General features: G+C 38.5%; 2 protein-coding genes across 5 annotated transcripts in view; one reads left to right on the top strand and one right to left on the bottom strand.

Moving 5' to 3' along the window:
* On the bottom strand, window positions 1-4,655 carry dctn3 (dynactin 3 (p22)). Its single transcript, XM_004560137.4, has 7 exons — window positions 4,484-4,655; window positions 2,049-2,133; window positions 1,639-1,725; window positions 1,389-1,472; window positions 1,119-1,177; window positions 962-1,021; window positions 1-735 (listed from the first exon to the last, which is right to left on the bottom strand). The coding sequence occupies exons 1-7, from the start codon at window positions 4,583-4,585 to the stop codon at window positions 649-651; spliced, it is 564 nt and encodes a 187-aa protein (XP_004560194.1). The 5' UTR covers window positions 4,586-4,655; the 3' UTR covers window positions 1-648.
* Window positions 4,653-25,237, top strand: part of atg5 (ATG5 autophagy related 5 homolog (S. cerevisiae)) — a 49,555-nt gene continuing 28,970 nt past the window's right edge. The window contains exons 1-6 of one of the 4 annotated variants that reach the window (XM_014409483.4): window positions 4,653-4,969; window positions 5,404-5,562; window positions 10,496-10,623; window positions 11,842-11,920; window positions 12,269-12,431; window positions 15,872-15,966. In XM_014409483.4, coding sequence (XP_014264969.1) covers window positions 5,455-5,562; window positions 10,496-10,623; window positions 11,842-11,920; window positions 12,269-12,431; window positions 15,872-15,966 — 573 coding nt within the window. In that variant the 5' untranslated portion in view covers window positions 4,653-4,969; window positions 5,404-5,454. Of the gene's footprint in view, window positions 5,080-5,403; window positions 5,563-10,495; window positions 10,624-11,841; window positions 11,921-12,268; window positions 12,432-15,871; window positions 15,967-25,237 lie in introns of all 4 variants that reach the window. The other 3 variants (XM_014409482.3, XM_014409481.3, XM_076890187.1) reach the window with 3 other exon arrangements.

The following is a 25,237-nucleotide window of genomic DNA, read 5'->3' on the forward strand; positions in this document are numbered from 1 at the left end:
TTTTGAATATCCCCCCAAAAAGTCATATTTATTTATCAACATTTATTTGCTATAAGATAAATCAGATATAATGAAATTGTTCAAACCAAATACTGGAAAAAATACTGAAGCTAATGTAAGGTTTTATAAGTCATGTCAAGAAGCATCCAGAGGGAAGTAACTAGGTGTGTGTTTTTGAACTGGGGGAAGAGCAATTTAAGTCTTGTGACATGCCTACAGTAAGGAGGACAGGAATACATTACAAGTAAAGTACTTTTGTCTGACAATAAACAGCATAACAACTACAAGTTTAATGATAGGAGTGAATTCATCCACAAATAAACGGTTACAGGAAACCCATTTTCTTCCAATATGAGTGTCAGTTTGGAACCACCAGCATTAGCAGGAAGACAAACCTGCCTTCAATATTTTACAATCTGCAGTGACTATTTCTGGAATTGTTAATGTACTGTTTCTTACACTTTTGAGGATTTCTTACATCAGGTTAGATTATCAAAGTTATATCACCTAATTCAAATAAATTAAATGTTTAAAAAAAGAAAGAAAATAAGAAAGAAATGTGTTGATGCCGTTGCCTCACATATCTGACACTCCCACCACAGTGCAGTGTTTTTCCACTTTCGTCATCTGAACGTATGTTGATAATCACTATTCCACAGGTCGGATTCCTTTGGCCTCTTCCATTTTTCTCAGGGTCTCATCCCACTGGGTGAACTGCTTGGACAACAGGAACATCTGGCAATCAAGAGGTCAGCTGTCAGTGGGTGGAGCTTTATCTCAGCAACAACTTGTGTATTATGAATTTTTCCATGACTGACCAAAGTAGCTATAGATAAAAAACTTTGGTAGTTTGCTAATTAAGTTTAAGATGTTTTTGATTGATTATTACATTTTGTTTACCCAAAGAATATATGTATAGCTTTGTTCTCATAATCACTGGAATTTAAAAATTGAAGTGTACCATTTTGTTGTATTCTTCAAAAAGCTTCTTAACTTCCTGTGACTGAACCTCACTTTGGTCCTGTAAAACAAACAGAATAATATTTACACATAAAACCTAGTGAGAGACAAACCCACAGGAGTAGATGGGGAAGAAAGAGAAAGAAAGAAAGGGCTACCTGCTGTTTGATGTGAATCTGTGACAAGCGCTGCAGCTTGGTGGCATGTTCTGGTACATCTGTGAACAAAAAAACAAGACCTGATGAGGTAAAACATCGAGTACTACAATAGGCACATCTATCACCCATTTAAAACAGGCTGAAACCCCTGGCTAAACGTAGGTAACAAAACTAAGCATAAGATCCCTCCAAAATGATGCCAGGAATATAAAAGAACAAAACAGACATTGTTTTGTTGGGTATTAATGTGTCCTACAAAGTGAAACTCACCTCTGATGTAGGTGCTGTCCAGCAGTGGCTGCAGGTTGCTGACCTGTTCCAGTAAAGCAGCATGCGAAAGCAAGAAGTCCTCCTCTGCAAAGAGACAGAGCAAGAAATGGATTCAGCTTCTACTTGTTTACAATATATATAAAAAATTTAATACCAATACAATTTGCACATATAGCAATCGACATTAAAGTTAATGCCTGTGTATGCCTCAGTAATATTAGTTTTCATTTGAACTTTTAAGAGTTCTTACCTGCAAGGATAAACTCCAGCTTCATGGCATCAGGCACAGTGATGTGGTCTGTGAACTCAGGGTCCAAGTACTTTAAGAGGTCCTCAACTGCACCACAACACCAATAAGCATGATTTAAAGTTCAATAGACTCAGTCTAAAATCTAAATAAAGAAAAAAATTCTGCAAGAACATTTGGTGTCTTGAAAGTTAAAGGTTGTCACAGAAATTTAGAGCCCTTTCAAGTTTTTAATTTTCAGTAGCCACATTACTAAACACATCAGTTTATAAAGGTATTATAATATGAATAACCACATCAGTATAAAGTAGTTGCTAATTTAGAGTAATGTTAAAAATATATATTCACAAAAATACAACAAGCCAATAATCTAAAGTGTAGGGGCTGAGAGATTGGCAGAATGTGTGACTCACTCTTCTTGTGCAGAATCTTTACTCGTTCTCTCTTATTGGCTGTGTTGGTCAGACCGGCCTGAATCCTGGCCAATGACTCTGCACACTGCAGGGGAAAAAGTTAGTGGTTATCATCCTGATAGCAAGGGTTTTTGTTGTTGTTGTTGCTTTTTGGTGGTGTGGTATAGGGGAGTATGCTAGCACATAAAATACATGCAAGAGTTTATATGACATTGGGAGATACAGAAGGTACCAATAAAAAATAATAATGGCATTTTACAAAAAAAAATTCTTCTTATGCTTATGAGGACTGGAATCTTATTATCCTAAAAGAAATGTGAGAATTAGCGCGATGCAGGCTAAATATATGCTGTCTGTATTAGGGCTGTCACAAACGATTATTTTGATAGTCGACTAGTCACAGATTATTTTTGCGATTAGTTGACTAATCAGATCAGGCGTCCATTGGATGTACAACATACAGCTTATTGCACCAGCATGCATCTGCTCCTATATAACCATCATTAGCTTACAGCTTTAAGTGTATGTGCTAACTAAAAAATAAAGACAAGATGATAGTTTATTCAATTTTAATGAAATTTGCAGATTGTTTCGGTGAAGTTTAATAAACTCAACCGTCTGCTCCTTGCTATCTAAAATATAACAGGACACCGGAGTATATTCTCCAGCATCTCACACTTCTGATAATCAGTCGTCTGCTTGACGTTTATTCAGTTGTGTAAAAACTATAACTTTAATCTCAGCCAAACCGATTTACTCAGGAACAAATAAAATACTAAAAGAAGCCAAACAATAACATTTTTAAGTTATCTAAGTGACTTATATTACATGTTTAACCTGAGTAGCGAAAGACGGCGGTGGGTTTGAAAACGATTTGCCGGGAGTCCGGTGTTCTCACCGGCTCTAATGAGCCTTGCCCCCGGCTAGCTATCGAGCTAGTGGATAGCAGACGTCTCCAAAAATGTCAGGACGCTTTTGCAAATATGTGTTGTCTTGATAAACCGAGCACATATTTGAAGTTTACACAGCTACATTCTCACCTGAAAATATGTTAAACGTTTATTTTGTGACCCAGAAAGAATAATAAGAGTAATATTAAAACTAACTAGCTGCCGCCATTGTTGGAAACTGAGCAGGGCCGCGCTATGAATTCTGGGACACAGCTTCTTCTTTGGGGTTTAACGGCAGCTGGCATCCTTGTACATGCAGTGCTGCCATCTTCTGTTTCAGCCCGTTATTACACTCTCAAATCCTACTTATTCCTGTGTCTTTTGGGATCTTACAAAGCTTCACACGACGCGTGGACTATTAAATTAGTCGTTGATGATTTTGATAGTCGACTAATCGTGGCAGCCCTAGTCTGTATATTACTACATTTAAGGTCTTATTTGGCTTTTTGCAGTACATATTGGATAATGGTTTCCACAGATGACCATTGGAAAGAAGTATTACATCTCATGTCACAGGCTGTGCAGCATCGGGACCAGAAAAAGCAGGCATTCTCTTCTTCACCTCTCTTGTGCAATGTCTGTTACTTTGGATGGCTAAACCATGGGTAAATTCGTCCATCTTCACTACCCCTGCTTTTCCCTATGACACCTGTCTCCTTATTCACATACATGCATTCTGTCATGCTTCCTATGACTTTCATTCTCCTTCTCTCCAGTAGAGATACATGATACCTTTTGTTTTTATAAATTTAGAAAGCATTTTAAATCGTATTACTGTTTTAGTCGTTTAGCTCACAGGAACCTCATTCCTTAGTTTTGTTCCCTCTTATGCTACCTCATGTGTTGAGATGGCAATAATACTCTTAAATCTTTGAATTTAAAGTAAATTAAGCCTAACAGCACACTGTAGCACTATCTCCACCTTTGGAATGACAAAATCTAGTGGAAAACAAACCAACTTAAATGCCTCTTTGTAAGCCAGAGTGTTTTTTCCAGATCACATGATACCCTGCTGAGTCCCCTCGCCTCAAAAAGCATCTCATCACTAGCTAGCCGAGGTTTCTTCGTTTAACCGTGTCAGACTATTGTATTGTTGATTATGATTAAGTTGAACAGACACAAAAGCACAGCGCCACAAAAACCAGGTTACAACGCACAGCTTTTTTAATGTAAACAGATGAAAGCTAAATAACCAACAGTTATGAAAATAAAGGAATAGCTTCTTGATGGGCAGGAAAGTAAGTTTCTCATATTTGTGCGAAACTAAATTGAACAACTAAAACAACTTCTGCTAACATTCTAGTGTATAGTCAAAGGAGCTTTTTTTTTTTTTGCAAGCTCCTTTGACTACGATGACCTGGATGACTGAGAACCTTCACAGACATTCTAGTGTATAAATTAAAAAAGGGCGTTTACTCACAACCAACGTTAGCTCCGCAAAGCTAACAACTAGTATATATACAGATATACATAATATAAGCGAACCTTTACAGGTTTTCCACTCTTGTTTTTTCTCTCGCCATATATACGACTCTCTAGCGCCCGGAGACGCATTTCCAGGTTATCCATCTCAGTTGTTTTATCCATTCCCGGAGCTGCCGATGAACACAACAGATCCTAAACAGGCGGAAGAGAGCTACGTAGTTGAGAAGGGCCGTCGCATACTGATGATGCGTCGCCCCCGGTTCTCTTTACCACTCGGCTATTTGGTGGGGGATGGATGCAAAACCTACAACGCTTTAAAATACTTTAAGCATTTAATATTTATTTTTAAAATTTTAGTGTCTTTTTCAACGTAAAATTGCAGATCATTTGGTATATTTCTGTAGTTGGTTTAGTAAGAATAGCGGTCGCCAGTGGTCGCTGTTTTGCGGGAAATTGGATATTTTTGCTGTTTTTCCGGTGTCAGCGGGGGAATGACAACATAGGCCCCTTTTCCATTCAATATATCTACAAAATATCGACTAAAAAGTAAGGCTCCCCCATCTCCTTCTCACAGTGTAAGAATGTCTGTCTGTGGGAAATATTATCAGTACCTTTGTAATTGGACTTTAAACATTTCTTTATTATGTTTCCATTGGGTAAGTTAGCCTACTTAGCCCTCGAGCTAACATCAGTTTTTGCTCTACAGCTGCGTAGTTCGACAATTTTGGAGTTCCTTTGGAGGTCTAAGAGATAGGTAGCGACCTATCACTGAACTGTAACCTAGAAATAACTTCACTGGCAATTTACTTAAGAGATATCTAAGTTACTCAAACCTGAAGTGCGCCAACGTGGTGCTAGCTTAACTTGCACTGGTTATTGAACTGAGGTTCAGCGTTTGGATGCTGAAAGTTTTGTCAGTGTTTGCTTGCTAATCATGCTCCGATCTTTTGCTGACAGTAGGCGATTTATCTCTTCTGAAGCAGGCATCTGTTTGAGGAATTCATTCTTTATGTGCCACTGGGAGCAGCAGCATGGCAGATGACAAGGACGTGTTGAGAGACGTTTGGTTCGGCCGGATACCCACCTGCTTCACTCTGAACCAGGATGAGGTTACTGAGAGGGAAGCCGAGGCTTATTATGTAAGTACAGTTGTTCTCATCTAACATGATGCAAAATCTAGGCCTGACTTAACTTTTGTTTTTGGAGATTAATGCTTTCTGACGAAGCATGCTTCAAGGAAGTCCTTCAGACAACACAGTCAGAAGGAAGCCTCTTATTTAACTTTTGTAAGCCTGCTTACAGAAGGGTACATGACCCATATTCATAAGCATTCCGAGGATCCACTCAGCAGCAAGGAGTTCTAGGATAAGAATGATGTAAAAGAGTTGTCAAAGCAAAATGAAGGAACTAACTACCTCAGTGTGGAGGTGTAGCTGACCAGGCTGTGGTCTCACCTGAACCGAAAACATTAGTGAAATAGTCAAACCTACATAGATTATAGGTGTAGTTCTAAGTATCATCTAACAAAGTGTTTTTCAAACATTTTGTTCTTGCTTGCGAAAATTACATTTCTTTATACTTCCAGGTAGCCAGACATTATTGCAGTTGCTTTTTTTGCTTTGGCTTTGAGTGGCGTTGAACACTGTGGCTCCTTTTGCTCTCATTTTCAGTACAGTCCCTGTAGCTGACCATTCTCAAAATAATATATATCTATATATATATATATATCTATATATATATATATATTAAACCACTTTACACCGTCCAATGAATCATACAAACATAAAAGAAGCAAAAAACCTAACTCAAGGAATGAATCACTGTTGTATCTATGTATAATAAATTTAGGAAGGAACCTGTTTTAAATTATATAATGTGTTGTTGGGGGAAAACAAATCATTTGTTCACATCACTTTATTTGAATCTATAAAAACTGCCAAGAGTAACACAGTTTGACAGGCATAAAATAGTATTTTTGCACCAATAAAGTGATTCACGTATAACTATTAGGTGAAAACATGACTTACCTCAGCGTGGTGCACAGGAAAATGGTTAGGTAGGTGGAAGGCAGAATAGGAAATTGTAGGCCTAAAACACTATCTGGAGCAGATAAGAAGTATCTGAAATTCACACCCTTCAGAAATAGAAAAGAAAACAGCAAAGATCTGACACAGTAGAGGTGCAATCTTTCAGTTTGTCTATCTGCTGTTCACTGAAGCCTCATCAGAAATTAGTGGAAGGGTGGCTGTCAAGAAGCCATTCTTAAGGAAGGGAAACAGGGAGAAAAGGATGTGGATACACAAGAAATGGACTGAAAACACATATTATGGAGTGATAAATCCAAACTTGATGGTCAGGAAAGACGTAGAACAGTGTGTATCTGTAAAGTGCATTGGAGACTGTCACAGTTTCAGGCTACATTTCAGCCAGGTGTGTTGAGTATCTGGTCAAAATTGCTAGAATTATGATTGCAGAAAAATGCCATCAGATTTTGGTCCATTAGGAAAGCATCTGAGTGGCTATGATCCCACATAAAAAATGCAGTAGAAGGATACCCGAATAGACCAGATATACCAAATACAGATTTTTAGCTTGGTAGAAGTGTGGAAACTCAATGTATTTCCATGTATGTTTGCACTTTTTTCCAGTAACTTGTGGCTCCCATTTTCCATTAATCTAAAGAAAATACAAAGAAATGAGGGGTGGCTCATGACTTTTGTATATGTCTGCTGTATCAGTGTTTGTTACAGACTCAGTGGTTTACAAATAAATGAACAAGAAGAGAAAAATCATATAGAATAAAAAACAAATACAAGTACATATAGATATGTCTGTGAAGGTTCTCAGTCATCCAGGTCATCGTAGTCTAAGGAGCTTGGAAAGAAAAGTGTCTGGACTTCGAGTTGCTTGAAGACGTTTCACCTCTCATCCGAGAAGCTTCTTCAGTTCTAAGGTCAAATGGTGGAGAGCCCCAGATTTAAACGCAGTGGGAGTTTCCCCCCACAGAGGGACAAATGACCCCCTGATGATCCTCTACCTAATCACATGAGCCAAGGTGTGAAAGCAGGTGTGGGTCACAATCAGCCAGGGTTTCGCGTGAGCTCATTGTGAAACCTGGTCCCACCCTATCATGTGATTTCCTGAGGTCAGATGGCCCAGGATGTGAGTGGGCGTTAAGGCGTCTGGGAAGGGATCTCAAAACTGGATTATAGATGGCAGACAGTTGGTGTCGCTCACAGTGGACGTAAATGGCTTCTTTCACTCCTCTTTCAAACCATCTGTCCTCTCTGTCCAAAATGTGAATGTTGGCATCCTCGAAAGAGTGACCTTTGTCCTCTAGATGCAGATGAACCGCTGAGTCTTGTCCCGTGGAGGTGGCTCTTCTATGTTGTGCCATGCACTTGTGAAGTGGCTTTTTGGTCTCTCCGATGTAGAGGTCTGGGTAGGGCTGGGCGATATGACCCAAAATTCATATCTCGATATTTTTTTAGCTGGATGGCGATATAAGATATATATCTCGATATATTTTTTTAAAGCCATAAAGTAAGAACAAAAAGAGAGTTCTTAGTCAAAGCTGTGTCCCAGATGTCACACAGGCACTTTTATTAACATAGAGCAGATGTACATAAAATTTACTCAAAAATAAATTATGAGCATTTATTAAATAATAATGCTCCATAAATAAAAGAAAACAATGTTGTTTTTGTGCATAACAAAAAGCTCACAATTGTGCAGTCAAAATGTAAACTAAAAGACGCTGAGCACAATAACAAAGACAGATTTCACAGCTGCTCTGTTCCCAACTTCTACTGCGTGACTGACAGCCTGGAGTTTGAAATCCACTTCGCAACCACGTCTCTTAACAGGTGCCATTTATGGTCCTTATACACAGTAGGGTAATATTACGTTGAAGCACAGTACGTATCACTCCGCTAGGCTCAGCCGTAATGCTCCGACAATCCATCAAGCGGTGCAGCTCCGTAGCTTACCAAAGTCGTACTAAAACATTTTTGACAGATTGCTGAGCGCCGTGTTCCACATAAAATCGGTTCGCGGCCATCAAGCACAACCAGAATTCATACATAAGGCACGCTGCCAACTTTTGAGAAAATGAAAGGATTTTAGTCCGTGCAGCACCTCTGGGCTGCATGGCGTTAGCGTGGTTAGCTAGCTAACACGTTGACGCCGTCCAGCCCCACGCACGGGGCGATGCGCAGTAACTCGTTAACGGAGATTTGCCGTGTCCATCTTGTCGCTTCCTGTAGGTGAAGCGATGGGGGAGGAGGGGGAGTTGTGTTCAGTGAAGGAGAGGCGAGGCCGAGTAACGTTGCGTAAAGACGAAAGTGGACGAAAGAGAGGCAAACTTGCGGCTCCACAAGTATAATTATAACGTAACATAGACTATATCGATATAAATGATATGGTCACATCTTATATCTCGTATAAAAATATATCGATATTTTTTAAAAACTCGATATATCGCCCAGCTCTAGGTCTGGGCATTCCTCGCTGCACTGTACAGCATACACTGCATTGTTAAGTTTGTGTTTAGGAGTTTTGTCTTTCGGGTGAACCAGTTTCACACCTGGACTTCCCTTAAGGAACACAATTGCACTTGCACTGCACACCAATTGGGAATCACTGACCTAATGTAATGGACATTTCAGTTGAATACACTAGCTTTTAGACAATATTTACACAATACTTGGAATTACAAACCAGTCTGTGCCGAAGTACAATGACATGCCTATAATTTTTGCTTGTGTTTATACACCGTTCTGGGATATTTTGTAAGTTACTCTGTTTATCTGTTTATCCTAAGGGAAATAAATGATGAGCTTTTAAAACTTACACCAGCAACACCGTGGCAATTTAAATTAAGTGTGTAATAGTTTGAGACTGTGAAAATGCTGTAAACGATAATGAGATCACTGTGGTTTAACAAATCAAAGTAATTACTGCTACACTGTAACTCCATTTTATGGTTTCTGACACTTCTGATACAACTATTTCTACCTTGTCTCAATCAGCTGCTGTACAGACTGTAAGAGAAAAAAAGATACAATTGCTCTGCTGTTTAAAGGCATCCAGCAAGTGGAGTGTTTTCTTGTATGAAACTAAGTACATTGATTGATTTGAGTTAATCAGCACACCATGAGTATCAATATGGCAGCTTCAGTTTGTGTTTACTGATCTCTTATGCTAGTCTTTAGTGATAATTGGATCTTCTCAAAAAAAAAGCAAACCAAAAAACCCCAAAACAAACCCATTAATTAACTCAAATATGTAAACTGCGAATTTGTTCCTCACTTGGAGGAAAAATGGTTGCTCTACACTTTGTCTTTCTACCATTTCCTTCTCTGCTGATGAGTCTCCTTCTAAAAGTCCTCCTGTCCACTGCTAACATTTTTTCACATTGAGAGTTCTTTCAAGGGCTGTGGTGCTTTGTGAAAATTTTTTTTACCTCTGTCAGGATTTATTTTTAGGGTAGAGCATACCGCAGTTATCACTAGTAGCTACTCTTAAGTCCTAAGAAGTCCTGTGAATACAGGCCATAGATTATGCAAATAATCTATTTTGTTTACAAGTCCCAACCAACATGTACTTCAAGTTTCAGGGTATCCATGTAAATTAAGTGTTAAGAATCTTTGAATGTGGTTAATTCTAGTGAATTGAGGGATTGTGATCTAACAGCAGTTACTATGTAGTTGCCGTAGCTATGCCACATGGCTCACATGCACCACAAAAATGTACAACATGATGCTACAGTTACTCTATAGATTGTTGTCTGCTGTTATGTGACATATATGATATGTCACAGTAAATGGAAAAAATAACAAAATAATTCATTCATTGTTTATAGGTGTCTTTAATTCACAACTGTGTGAGGACATTTTACTCATCTGTAATATTGGATGTTAATACACAAAGAACCAAGCAGACACACAATATAGCTGCTCATTATGTCATTAATGTGCACTTTCTAAATTTAGCCCACGGCTACCATGTAGTTCAAAGTAACAGACTGTCCCTTATTAATGCACCTCTTCCCCTGTTCTCTTACTTTATCAGCTGCTGTTACCCAGAGTGAGCTACCTGACTCTGGTCACAGACAAGGTGAAAAAGCACTTCCTCAAAGTGATGAGAGCAGAGGATGTGGAGGAGATGTGGTTCGAGTACGAAGGAACGCCACTCAAATGGTGAGAGAATAACTGCTGTTGTTTGAACTCATTTCAATCAGTGCATCAATGGAGTTTTACTTTTCCAGTCGTCAGATGGTGGTTTGGCATTCGTGGAAGACAAATGTTAAAAGAACAGAATCTCATTCTCTGCTTATCATGTTTAAAGTTTGTTACTGTCATGATTATTTTTATAGAAATGTCTACCGATGAAATGTCTTTTGGCTGATCCAGTTAGTTTATTGTCCTACTTTATAAGACTGACACCATATTACAGCTAGCAGTATTATCTGGAAACTGGGTTGGGGTTTAATGTTATATTTAGGCATCATCTTGAAAATAAATGTAGTCAAATCTCTTCATTGGGAATAAATAATCTATTTGATGTAATTGTCTTTTGTTTTGCTGCCTTGTGTATGTTCTCTAAAGCGTTGTGCAGTCAGGACTATGTATTCATGCCACTATCAACTTAAGCATTCGAGAACAGCACAGAAGCTTTTGCCAGTATTTGCATTTCTTTTGTGCCTACTGACTGCTAAAATCAGAGCCAGTTATAAAGATGGAATTACAGCACGTAGCCACAAGATGTCAGTAGTGCAACACAAGTAATAGTAAATCGCTAAATAAAAAAGTAGTCATTAATTACTTATTGTCATATAGAAAAATAATTTTATCTTCTTAGCCGTTATGATAACCAGTATGATTAGCATATGAGTACAAACATGAAATGCATGCATTATTTTAGGCTCTGATGAAGAAAAGCCTCTTCATTTCTGAAACATCGAAGCGTGTTACAAACCCCTTTCTAAACACTGGAAGTTAGGATTAAAACTGTTATGATTATATGTTATGGTTAAACTTACCAAACCACTGCGCAAAAGAAAAAACATAGGATTATGTGAAACAAAGTCCTGATAAAATGATCTATGTAAAGATGTGACTAGACTCTCTAGTATAAGTCATAATCTTTAGTATAACTCACCAGCTGAAAGGCTTCTACAGGGGCCTGGATTTGAGTCAGTCCTGGGCCACCTCCAGTGTGTTTTCCTCCCAGTCTCTCTCCCTGCTTCCTGTCTACTCTACTGTCTACAGGTGATGCAACTGATCAGCTTAAACGTTTCCAAGCCCAAAGATAGGGGTAAAACTAGTTTCTTGGCTTTGGGAACAGATGCTGAACACAAACATTCAACAGGTTTTTCTCTTGTACCATAATTTTGTTTTTGCATTTCATGGATACAGGCACTATCCAATTGGAGTCTTGTTTGACCTCCATGCTTCTAACAGCGTCTTACCCTGGAGCATCACTGTGCACTTTAAGGTAAGAGCTGATCACAAGTTTATTGATTTGATAAGTCTTAGCGCTCCTATCTAATTTGTTTCTAGAAGCATGAAGTTCTGTTAAACCTCTTACTTACTCAGCTACAAATACAATACAAAATATTGGAAATAAATACACAACAAAATATTGAAATAGGGATGAATGAAGAGGATTACTCTGGTTGGTGAACCAAAGCAGAGACAAAAAGACTGTGTTAATTGCCAGTTAATTATTTGTAGATATGTCTGTAGATGTGTAAATAAAATGGCCTGAGAACATGTTTTCCTGTTTCTTGTGGTATCCCCATCATCGAGCTTTAAATATTTTTGCCATGTGAATATGTGTCAGAATTTTCCAGATCAGGACCTGCTCCACTGCCCATCCAGCTCTGTGATAGAGGCTCACTTCATGTCCAGCATCAAGGAGGCCGACGCCCTGAAGCACAAGAGCCAAGTTGTCAATGACATGCAGAAGAAAGACCACAAACAGCTGTGGATGGGCTTGCAGAACGGTGAGACACACGCACATGCCCATTTCAGGGTGTGGCGTTGACATGCACACAAAGAATACATCCAAACAGATTGGCAGATGATCATGATGCATAAACAAACCAAAGAGAGGGACGGTCTGAGTTTGCAAACTTCTTTCCAAACGCCCACCAGTTTGTATTTCCACATCATCGTTCCAAGCAGATTAATCTCCTACCGGCTTTATAGAATAGTCAAAGCTTGTGTTGGGAGAGGTGTCAGGGAGAACTGGATGCCTCTGATTTGTGGTTTGTTGTAAAACTTGTGCTTGTTTTTGAATTGCAACCCAGTCTGCAACATGATGTGCCTGGAATGTCTGCTGGTCAAGCTGATTAAAATGGTAACTATAAACACTTCAACCACCAGGACGGCAGCCACCCTTTGGACCACTCAGCAGCAAATGTGTCATCTTGGTTTTCTGTATAATTGCCTGCTTCTTAGTTATTATTAGAGCACACAAATGTTATTCCAGACCAGTCACGCTTATATCTAAATGTCTAAAGTGGAATTTATAGTTCTGCAAATGTGTCCGTCTGTGTACACGTTTCCATTTCGAGAGGGTGGAGAGAGGGATTTATACAGACTGCTGACGCACTCCCGGGCAGTCCTCCGAAATGCTACATCTACATCGCTGGAAGTGGATGACATATGCGTCTCCCAGATGCTGACTGGTTGATAGTGGACCAAAACTACAGCAGAGTTCACCAGGAAAAGAAGAACTGCAAAAAAAAAAAACCCTTAAAGATAAAAAAAAAAAATCCAGGATGAAAAGCACAGAAGGTGGCTGCAGTGAGCACTTCTTGACGTTGTCAACACTCAGTTTCAGTTCTTTGTATGTTATAACTTCACTCTTCTCCATGGCTGGCTGACATGGAGAAGAGTGTTTTTGGCTGATGGAGCAAAGCAAGAATGACCCACAGACTGGTTGTGCTTTTCCCCTGCCTCCATTTATTAACAGAGCTCACTGCAGGCACACAGGGTATCCTTGGACTGGGGCAAACAGTAAACACACCAGCCATCCTGAACAATAAATTCTGCTTAAAGTAGCAAAAGCCATTTATATGAATATTATTACAAATAAGTCTGCATCTAACGGTTCTTTTGGTTAGTTTGCATACTCTATGGATGTGAAAATTGTTAATGCCTATCTCTCAGATAGTTTGCTTATAGTTGTTATTATCCCATAACTGTCAAAACTGCACACTGTGCATGTGGCATTTGTAAGAGTCGAACAGGTTTGCAGAAAAACCCAAGGGTGTCAAACCCGCAAAACTTCAGCTGCTTGTCTCTCTCCCACTTTCCCCTGAAACTCGTGGTGTGAAAATAACAAAATATCACATTATTATGAAAAGGCAGATAAAAGTGAATTTAGAAGATTCTTAAAAAGATAAGGTTATGAACTTGTTTTTTTAACTGAGGGTTTTGTTTAAAACTGCATTTAACAGAGAAGAAGCAAGTCCTTTTAACCTATCCAAAAAGAAGGAGTTGGCCCCAGACATGAAAGTGAAAGATGAAACTTAATCTGAACTAAAACTTTCACATCCAAAACAGACCAGAAACAGAGAGGTCTCAAACTTTCATCCAGGAGAGAGAAAAACAGACTGTTCATGTGAAAGTAAGGCAGGGATGCAGGTGGGGGGTTTGACATTAGCATATGCTGTGTGGAAACATTTTGATGGTGAAAGATCACACTGTAACTAAAAGACTAAATTCTTGTGTTGCTTTGACAGTTGGCCCGAGTAATACTGACACTAAATTTCAGTTTTAGTGACGCGTCTCTATCTTTTACTTTAACCTCCATTTGAAGGTGCTGAGGTGTTTGAAAACTGGTGTTTCTCAGAGTTAAAGAACAATTTCATTCTCATTCTAGCACATGTCTTAGGCTAGGCATGTATTCAATTCAGTTCAGTTTTAATTTAAGCTACACCCACTCAAAACAACAGTGCTTTATATTGCACCCGCTCCAGCTCACTTAAAAACCAGAAAATCCCATAGAGACCATGCACCCAATCTTAAATCTTCACACTAATTAAAATTCAAGTGAAAGTGATGCATTTCCTTGGAAATTTTATGTAGTAAACATAAACAACACAGGCTGTTGTTTTTATTGTTTATGTAAATTGCTAATGATACCCAGACATATGTGTCCCTCATTGCCACTGCAACACAATCTTCAAAATAAGAGCAATAAATGAGGGCCAGACTAATGAGTTAATCCACAAATTGACCACCTCCTATGACCAGTTTCCATTCACTTTTTATATAAGTAAATACATTTTATATACCGTAATTATGTCACTGTGAGTCATTTTAATCTTCACGGCCCACACTTTGAGAGTCATTGCCCTAAGCATTTGGGGACATTAAAAGGAAGAACTGTCTGTTAAGTAGAAGGGACTACAAGCAGCACCATCCCAGTCCACTAGCAACCCAGGACCTGTTAGTACTGTTGCTGCAGTGATCTGGATGAACTGAAGACTTATAGAACAGCTCTCTGAGGCAGATGTTTCTCATTTTAATAGTATTGCGTATATTTAAGGCCATCCTAGGCATTTGTTTCGTGAGTGTTAAGATTCCTCAGTGCATTGCTGGAGGCCGGATAATGTTATCCAGAGTAAATGCCTGGATAGACGCCATGTTTCTGTTCAATAATCAAATTTTTTTTTCGTAATTTAGAAGTAAAAATGACAGATGTAAGATGTACCTGTGGTTTAAAAAGTTTATGTATGTCACCTGGCTTTAGAGATAAATATTACAAGGTAATCAGCATCAGCAACATCAGCACAGCGTTTTCTAACAGTATAACTGTGTGATGTCAGAAATATTGGTCACAGCAGAGAACCCCGTGGAGCCACGTTGCTAACTTTTGTCTGTGAGGAAGTGAAAGTTTGCATCTATCACATTAGTACAATTGAAAGCAGCACAGTACATTTCCTTTAATACCAACGGTGTATTCTACTCTCTGTAATAAAATGTAGTAGGTGGCATTGAGTGCCACACTGAGGTCGAGCAGGACAAGCACAGATCAGTCAACTGTCTAAGGTCATAAAAAATAAATAGTAACCTTCACTAGCGCTGTTTCGTTGTTATGGTGAACTCTAAATTCTGACTGAAACTCTTCAAATAAATCATTCCTCTGCAAACTATCGCACAGCAGATTTACAACAAGAATTGGAAGAGTTTTCAGAATGAAAGGAAGGTTTGAAATCAAGTAAGGGATTTTTAAGGAATTACTTAGGAACAGCAGCCTGAATTATTTTGTGATATATAAAGAAAAAAGTGTAATAACAATAATTTTTATTAATGGTAAGACTTATTTGAGTAATCTTTTAGGGACGGGGTCTAATAGGCATACTGATGACCTATTAAAAAGTTAGTTTTATCTTTGTGTGATTTTTATGTTATGTGTCTGTTTTTGTGTCAGATAAGTTCGACCAGTTCTGGGCCATGAACAGGAAGCTGATGGAATATCCCACTGAGGAGGGAGGCTTCAGATACATCCCTTTCAGGATATACCAGGTAACATACATAAGGACACACGAGTAAAACTTAAAAACCACAAACCAAACTCTTTCCCCCACAGAAATATGCTTTGAACATAGTATTTCCACTTTGCACAATGTATTTTTAATTCATTGAAAGGGAAATTTTCCTCTTCTGCCCTGTAGATGGTGCCAAAGGGCTGTGCAAAAGTAAAGAGTGTTTCTTTAGCAGATAAATCAACCAATGATTTCTCCAGCTACTCACTGCCTCTCTTTGTCTACTGTAGTCTACTGTTGAGGTCACAAAAACTATTACTTGGAATCACGATCTGTATTTAAAACAGCCTGTTGATTTGAAAGAAAGAAAGAAAGAAAAGACTAGAACTCTTGATGAAATGAAAGATAAAATGAACTCTTCTTTCCTTTAATTTTAAACCCTCAGATAATAATTCCTACACAATTTAAGAATTGTACCTAAGGATGGGTAAACATTGCTTCTGCCTGCTATAACTCTACATTAACAGTAAAAGAAAATCTTGTCAGTCATCCATGTTAACCTCTTCTTGGACCTTTTCTTTGTATAGTCATAACTTTAATAAACAATAAGAGCCTTGGTTCATTCAGTTTAGAACACACAACCAAGTCTGCAGAGGAATGATTTACATGCCAGTCATAATATTCACCTGACACCTGAGTGTAGGTGGTTTTAATTTCTTTTTCATGCTGCCCGTAACTTCATTGCTTTACATGTTCCTACTTGTAGTCATGACCTATGATAAAACAGTCGCTCTGTAAATGATGTAAGCAAATCAAAAAACAAAATATTTCTCGCAATATGCGTGTGATCCGTTGTGCCTGGGTTTCTGGGGAAGTTATTCATTTGTCCCTGTACATTTGATACCTGTAACACCCACAAGTTTGTCAGGAGTTTCATTGACCCATGTTCAGCCAATGTGTAAGCCTAAGGGTTCAGTCTGGTTTAAGGAGGTGCAGGCAGACAAGCAGCCTCAGGTCGGGTGTTTCCACTACGCCGATATAGCTTAATCCTGACTCAGGTAAAAAGTCCCTTTGGAGCACAGAAAAAAGAAGGGATGAATAAGCAACTGGAAAACATTAGCCGTCGCAAGCCAGACAGTGGGGGAAAGCGCTTTGAGTCAAGTGTTGGGGGTTTCTACACCGATCACAAATGGCCGAAAAACGTCTGGAAAATGAACTTTGCAACTTCTAGAGTACTTGGTACAGTTCACAGAATGAGTAAAAATGCAGTTCTACAACAAAACATGGCATGCTAATGGACGAATCTGTAGCACCGCTATAAACATATATAAAACAAGTCTGTTTTTATCTTACCGAAGAGTATCATTCAGTCCAGTCAGGGAAGTAAATGGCATGAACACATCTGGAATTTTGTAGCAAAACATGTTGACAGTCTGCTTTGAGTCTAATGCCTCATTGTGAGTGCAGAAAGTCCCATCACTGTTGTTCTGTGAACAATTTAAAACTTTAGTCTGTCAAGGCAAGTTAGGAAATATAATATGAAAAAAATGGAGTGGCAAACAGTGCAAAAAATAGATCTGGTCTTAAATGACTGTGTCAAGTGTTATGTTATGGAACCGAAAGAGATTTGTAGATGTTAATAGCACAGCAGGACTTCAGTGTAATGGTAAGATGCTAGAGTGAACTTTCCTACTAAGCATATTTTTCCGTCACCATATCTGCTGTGACTGCTGGTAATTTCCCATCATGACGATTTATTATCAAGTGTTTTAAGTTTTAATTAGACGTGCTGGGCTCCACATATGGCAGCATTTACATTCTACACAACAACAAGGGCGACGCAGCAGCTGTCAGTCACTGTCAGCGCTGACTGTTTTGCATGAAATTCAAAGCTGAAAATGCTTGTTTTTACTTTCACATCTTCAGCACATAAATAAAACATTTTACACTTCAACAAAAGCATTCTTGTTTTCAGTAATAAAACATTAGCGACGCTTTAAAGTGGTACACAGAAACATGCAGTCCAACCAGCTCAGCCCGCCCTCTCAGACATGCACTTGTTGCAGCCACAAAGCTATGTAACTTCTCGTGGGTTGAAGAAACCCAAACCTTTCTACTTTTGGACATTTTTCATGACTTAATTGAAAGTTTCAATGGTCATTTATGAGCTGTGTTGGTTTCATGACAATTGTAGCATCAAAGCCTGTTACGAGCTCACATTGTAATTTCCAAATACACTAGAGAATGTCAGCATCATTCCTGAAAAGTCTGGATTGTTGTGGAGATGGTGTGGTTTTAGTCTTACAAACTGCTAAATATTTACAACCAAAGAAAGTCTGGAAAGTCTAAAGAAGAGTGGGAACAGAATCAGTTCATTATGATCTTAAAAATACTGCAGCTTTCTGCAGTGCTGGCAATTACTTTCACGGTCTTAAAGTGCGATGAGTGTCCACAGAAGTTTGCAAAAATTGTTTGGAGAAACCAAAACTCATGAATGTCTGTACTGTTTCATAAGTAGGGCACAGCTTTGCTGAGCAGTAACTGTGGCTAAGTAAGTAGCCTGCTTTTAGAAAGGCAACGTTTTGCTTTTACCTAGATGACCAGACACCCTTTTGTTTTTGTTTGTTGTCGTTTCTCTCAAATGCTGTGCTCTACGGTGTTATGTCTACAGACTTAATGCTTCTTTATGACATAGTTACAGTTTGAGGTAATGAGGCTAATTGGGAATAACTCAGTAATAATTCCTAATTGACAAAGTTAAGCGGCATTTATTCCTTTATTTTATTAGTTTATTACATGCTGATTACATACCTCCAACTAGGTGTGGGCAATATAGACACAAAATTACTTCACAGTATTTCAAGGAAATTTCCAAGAATGATATTTCTGAAATTTTAAAAAAGCAATGTTTTCTCATGATTGCAGCTTGTAGGCAGCAGGGTTATTCGCGGAAACAAATGAAGAGCATTTTCCATCCTTTTTTTCCAACGAGCTTCTGTCATTGGTGACAAACTACTTAAATTAAAGTGTGAATTTATTTTAATAAGCTGCCAGCAGCAGCAGGATAGTGAAGTGCTGTAATATAGTGCTATGACTAAAGTCACTTAACCTTGTAACTCTTTAGCGGCATGCATATTGCCACAAATTAAAAAGTGAATTAAAACATCTCAGGTAAAAAATATTTTTTATCATAGGTTGAGGTTTTTAACCAGTTGCTTAAGGCCCTGATTTTCCACCAGGTAACCGCATCAGTAATTTCTATCCACCGTTTGCTCTTCCTGTCATATGGAGTGCAACGAGTGACTGATCCAGAGATGCTCGGTTGAGTCATTTGTTTACTTTTGCTAATATATCCTCCTCGCGTGCTTTCATACCTTGGTTGTGCTCGACAAGTGTGTCTTTACCTCGATTGTGTCTTTACCTCAAGTGTGTCTTTACCTCGAGTGGTGAAACAAGCGTTGTGTTTGCACCTTAAGCGGTAACAGTCTTCTTGCATATTTTGCAAAGTATTGTGTTTTTCTAGAGGTTGTTGATGTAGCTATCTTTATAGCCACAAAATCATCATCAGAGGCTGCCACACGGCTCTCGTTCTCAGATATGCTTGGGCTAGTCTCGTTGTACAACCATATCATTAATATTGCAATATGATACTTTTATATCATGTAAAAACGTACATTGACATCACTGGCGATATGACATGGCACAGCTGCACCTGTATGATCACACAGCATAGCAGCAGGAACAGTTTTGGATTCTGTAATAATCAAAATAGAACCGAGTTAATAACACCTCTTGGTGTATTGTTAAATCTTCCACATAGTTTACATGATGGCTTGTTCCATCACTTCTAGTATTATGTTTGCAATAATGTAAGACTGGTCTATTTCACTTTAAGGGTTCAATTAAGCAATAAGTGTTACATATCCAGTGTCTGAAAATGTCTGGCTAAACCTGATCATCTTAAGTTCAATGTTTTTAAAAACTCATTGCAAACCCAGAGGAGTAGTATGAAGCTAGTTCAACACAGCCAGACCTTTCTTTGGATTATGCTTCAACAACACAGTTGTAGAGGACTGTTAGCAGTCATCTGTCAACCACTGGTATCAAGAGAAAAATGCATGTTTCTGACTGGTTGTGAGTGGTCGTCTGCCGAGCTCAGCTGCAAAGATGATGCTGCACCGATGATGCTGCACCAAAAGCCGCCTTATGATTGCTTTGGTCACTAGCAGATTGCTGCGGTTGTCTGTCGTTAGTGTGAAAGACACCAGCTAATTTGCAACGACTCACAATTTTCCTCTATGAGTAGCACAAACTAAACCACTTTTCACTCTTTCACTACCACTTGTTGAGTAGTTTGCCTGTATTTGCTGCCAGGTTGCTGCTGTCTGTCATACAGAACAACAGCAACCTATTAGCAAATAAAGCATTTACAAGGAGGTTTTCAGTGCAGCACCGTATACCTCTTTGCAACTAATTTCATACTAGCAACTTCCAGCAACATCCAGAAACCACTGTCGGCAGCCAAAATACACGCTTTCCCTAGCGATCAACAGTTAACAGGTTGCTGATGAGTCTCTAGGCCTGCATGAATGAGACTTAAGAAGTTGACTTGCCAGGAAGCATTAACTCATTAGGGAATACACATTTTTCCCATTTGTGACTGGTGGTTGGCAAATGGTTGCTGACAGGTCTCTAGGCCGATGTTAAAGAAGCAGTGGTTGGCTCAACAAAACCTAAGAACCCTATTAGACATAGTCAGCATAACAACAACAGTTACTACCTTTCCTTCTTAATCCAGGATTTGTTCATCAGGGTCATAAAAGGGCACATTTGTTTTATTGTTCAGAAAATGGATTATACTCAGTTTGCCAAGTACATTTCAAATGTCCACAGGCAGCAACTTGTAAATTTGTAAATTCTAACCCTAACCCATGTTTATTGTATCACTAAGTGCTCTTTCGTTGCTGCCATTTATTTCTAACACCAGGGGAAATGGCTGATATATAGAAATAACATTTTTTTTATTCAAGCCGAAGTGAAAGTCTTTTTTTTTTTTTTATGGTTGTTATCTGTGACAAATAAAGATGGCTGCTTTGATTTTTAAGCAGTATCACAAGTGTGGAACATACCAGCCAGCAAATCAGGAGCTTGCATAAAAATATACTTATTTGTTCAGCATTCCTATTTGAATATATGGATATTGATCTAGCAAAGTTTGGCTCAACAGATTTGGAAATAAAAAATATCCCTACAACTGAGAATCTGTATTGCTCTTGATAATGTCATCAGGAAAAGAACTAGTGATTTGTACAGCTGATTTCAGTAGGAAACTCTAAGAATAGAAATAAATATGCAGCATTATGCATCTTTAAATATGCAGTTACCATGGTAATCTAACCAGGTCAGAAGAGGTCCTCTTAACGACACTTTAAAGTTTGGCTTTGGTCTCTACACACACAACTAACTCATTAATCCTGTTGGAGTTTACGCTCCTCAGATTTGTCTTTTTGAGTGGAACATTAATACTTTTGAAGAGTGAGTCCTAGAATTAGGGGGAAAAGATCTAGAACTGGATTTATCCTTTAATTAAAAAGCTTTATGCTCCACTACAAAGGCCAAAACAAAGGAAGGAATTAAAGCAAGAAAAAAAAAATTACAATTTATTTGAAACAACAAAGTTTGTAGCAGCTCTCCAAGGCATATTTTGTTGCTATGAGTATAGTATTTTGCTAGCTAGATTTGTTATGGCAAGACCAAGCATGATAAAATCAAGCTAAGCCACAAGCTTTGGAAAAAAAAACTAGATAGACTAGAATTGAAATGATATAGACACTGAGAAGAACAAAGCTGCTTGGCACTCAGGAGTCATTGTGGATGACTTAACACGAGGCTGCCTTCAACTGAAAAAAGACACCCCTACCCTCCACCTACAAACACGCGCACACACACACACACACACAGACACACACACACACCCTCCCTCAGTGAGTCCTTCAAAGCCAGATTGTGGTCTTTAGTGTAAATAACATGTGCTGGGTTTGATGCAGACAGAATTAATGACAACACTCAGTCCAAATAACAGAGGGCTCATTTCCGTCTGGCCTGCTGTCCTTATGGAGATGAAGACACCTCATTGGCACGAACAACACATTTGTCTCTGTGTGTGCGTGTGTCTGCATTGTCTCCCACAAACATCATTAATAATTATTATTCGTAGAATTAAACTTCTGTTTTTATGAATGCTGCTTTGTTTCTGTTCTGGTCAGATCAAATTGACAGATTTATATTTTAAACCCTGTTTTCCCTCCAGGCTGTAACAGTGTAAATTATTTAGGTAAGGTTAATGAACAACCACGAATTCTCAGAATAGCTTTTTGATGGTCTTGACATACTTTTCACAACTACCTTTCTGTGTGAACTTATACATCTGCCTTTTCAAGCTTCTGTTTTTGTGTTGCAATTTTCATTTATTTGTATTTGTCATCAAATTGCTTCCACTTGAGCACTTTTCTCGTGTTATTCAGCGTGTGTGTGTGTGTGTGTGTGTGTGTGTGTGTGTGTGTGTGTGTGTGTGTGTGTGTGTGTGTGTGTGTGTGTGTGTGTGTGTGTGTGTGTGCGTGCGTGCGTGTGTGCGTGCGTGTGTGCATACACTGGAAACCAAAGAACCAAGTGAATCTTTCTGCTCCAGCAGTGACGCCACTCAGTGATTTAAAGAGGCAAACAGGGCCGACCGTCTCGCTGCACGGAAAGTGAAAATTACTATCCTGCTTTTGAAGACCGTTTACATTGTTGCTGTACAGGTACTCCTCTCTGTTCCTGCTCCGTGACTAAGTGCTGAGTCACAAGCCCCTGATGTGAAAGCAGGCAGTCCGCCTCCAGCAACCTCTGTTGTGGTGTTCGGAGGGTGCCTGCTTCGAAGAATACAGGTTTATTGCCTCCGAGATATCTTGTAATGGCTGAGTGAGAAGAGGGGGAGGTGATGACTACACAGACAATTACAAAACTTGGGAATGCTGGAAACAGTTGTGCGTAATCTTGCCACAGGCAACAGGTGAATTGCTTGTTGAACTCGGGAAGAATGTTTTGCAGCATTTACAGTAATAAGTTTCCAGTATTTCTAATCTGCTGTTACTGCCAAGCCTTTTGGAGCAGAAATTGTGCAGCGATTGAAACAAAAAAACAACCCTAACCCTACGAGACAGTAAAATACCCCTGGTTTTTTCACTTTTAGGGGTGGGACTCGATTAAAAAATCTAATTAATTAGATATTTTGTAATTAATTAATCTTGATTAATCGCAAAAGAAAATTTGCCCCAAAGCGCAAATGGGGTTTTTTTTGTTTGTTTTTTTAAATTTTAAAGGATTTTATTGGGCATAACTTATAGACATGGACATAAATATTGTAAACTCAAGCACTTTTAATCTATGGGGGAAAATGCATTGAAACTGCATTTCAATGCAAAACAGAGGAAAAAAAAAAAATCCCTGGCCAAAATTGTGCAGACTTCAAAATAAAGTGTTATTTTAAGAACTTTAAGTACATTTTCAAAATGGTATTGTCTTTAAATAATAATAATAATAAAAAGTTTAACATAAAGTTCAGTTTTTCTTCTTAAAAAAATAAGGCAGAAACTTATAAGTTTATTTATACAGCTTCACCTTTAAACTCTGAATAACCTTAGCTAACATTATTTTGTACATTAGGCTAAAACAGTGTGAACATTAAACATTTTGGTGCAAAAAATAACAAATCTGTTGGACTCACAATTTACTGTCCATCTCTTTCAGCCAGTTACTTTGGCTACGTTCACTGCAGGTCTTAATGTTCAATTCCGATTTTTTGATCAAATACGATTTTTTTTTTTTGTCTGCTCGTTCACACTACAAATTAAATGCGACAGCAAACATGCGCAAAAGAAGACGTCACACACAACGCGCTCTGTTTAGACCCAGAGCAAACAATATTGTTTGACTGATGGCCCTTAACCCTTTAAAACTGGTCAGAGCGGGCACGCTCCGTTTTGCGTAACTATTTTTAAATCCCGGTAGCACTGCAACCATGTGAGCTAGCGCAATAATTTTTTTTGCATATGAAACCGGAGGAGTTGTACTTACATCTTATGCCATCAGCTTGTCCTAGGTCACAGTTTCCTTCCACATACAGCTTTGCAAAAACTGCATAAAAAGCACTTGCAGCAACAAAAACATAATACTCCAGAAACACGCTTTGCCGATCCGATCAGCTGTTCATAACACTTCCTACGTCCATCAGCGTGAACTCTCGCATGTCCGCCATGACCTGCCCGAAACCGGAAGTGACGTCATTTTCGCGGAAATGTAGTTTTTTTTTACCATCAAGGCCTCATGAGCTTATACTGGTGTTTTTAAAAGTTATGTTTGACTTCATGACTTTCTGTGTCGTTTGTGGGATGCTTAGGACTCATATTGCACTGCTGGAAATAGTTTATTTTGATGCACATGCTGCTTTTTTGCAAATTTGCACTATAATATTTATTTTCGTTTTTCCTGCAGTGTATAGAAATTGGTGTATTTCAAAAATAAAACTATGAAGACACTCAAAATAAATTTCCTGTGGTGGGAAACTATTTTGTGCAACTTTTTTGTATTTACAGTTTTGAGGGACAAGCCTCTTAAATTTCTCTAACTAGAAATATATGTTAAAAAAACAAAAACGATTTTAAATTTTTTTGTAGTTTATTGCACTTTTTTGCAATTTATGTAATTACTATGCACTTTATGCATGCATATTATTAAAATTTAGGCTGTAATGGTTGTATTGATGTATAGCAACTTGAAAAGCTCCCAAAAATGGCTCTACAGCATGTAAAAATATAATATAAGCTGTGGCGGACTTGGTTCTATGGTAGGTCTTAAAGGGTTAATATAAAGACTTTGGACTTTACGTTTCCCAAGTTATTTTGTTTTTTACATAATAATGTAGATAACCTAATAATTATCCTTATTGCTGTTTTAGAGGAGCGGTGCTTCAAAGGATAGTTGCAGAATCCTGTCAGAATCTGCAGATTATACAGTATAAATAAAATGTTCACGTTTTTCCAACGTTGTCTTCCCAACAGTTTCACTGACATCTACGCTGGATGGCCAGGAAGCGTTCGCGATGTCTTATTGGGTGCTTCTCCGGAGCTGATAATTGGCGTCTGTCTTGTGTCGGTGACGTAAAAGACAGATTTAATGCGACATGACTATTCTAAGACATCGGATATGTATCGGATTCAGTACCACATACAAAAGTGACCCAGATCGGATTTGAAAATATTGGATTTGTGTCG

The sequence above is a fragment of the Maylandia zebra genome, linkage group LG11 (assembly GCF_041146795.1).
Source record: "Maylandia zebra isolate NMK-2024a linkage group LG11, Mzebra_GT3a, whole genome shotgun sequence".
NCBI lineage: Eukaryota > Metazoa > Chordata > Actinopteri > Cichliformes > Cichlidae > Maylandia > Maylandia zebra.

Bases quoted from the DNA above. Each gene is read 5' to 3' on its own strand.
- dctn3 (XM_004560137.4), bottom strand. From the start codon at position 4,585: ATGGATAAAACAACTGAGATGGATAACCTGGAAATGCGTCTCCGGGCG. The intron at 1,726-2,048 runs GTGAGTCACACA...GTTGTGGTGCAG, and splicing joins AAAGATTCTGCACAAGAAGA to TTGAGGACCTCTTAAAGTAC. The intron at 1,022-1,118 runs GTAGCCCTTTCT...TTTGTTTTACAG, and splicing joins AGATTCACATCAAACAGCAG to GACCAAAGTGAGGTTCAGTC.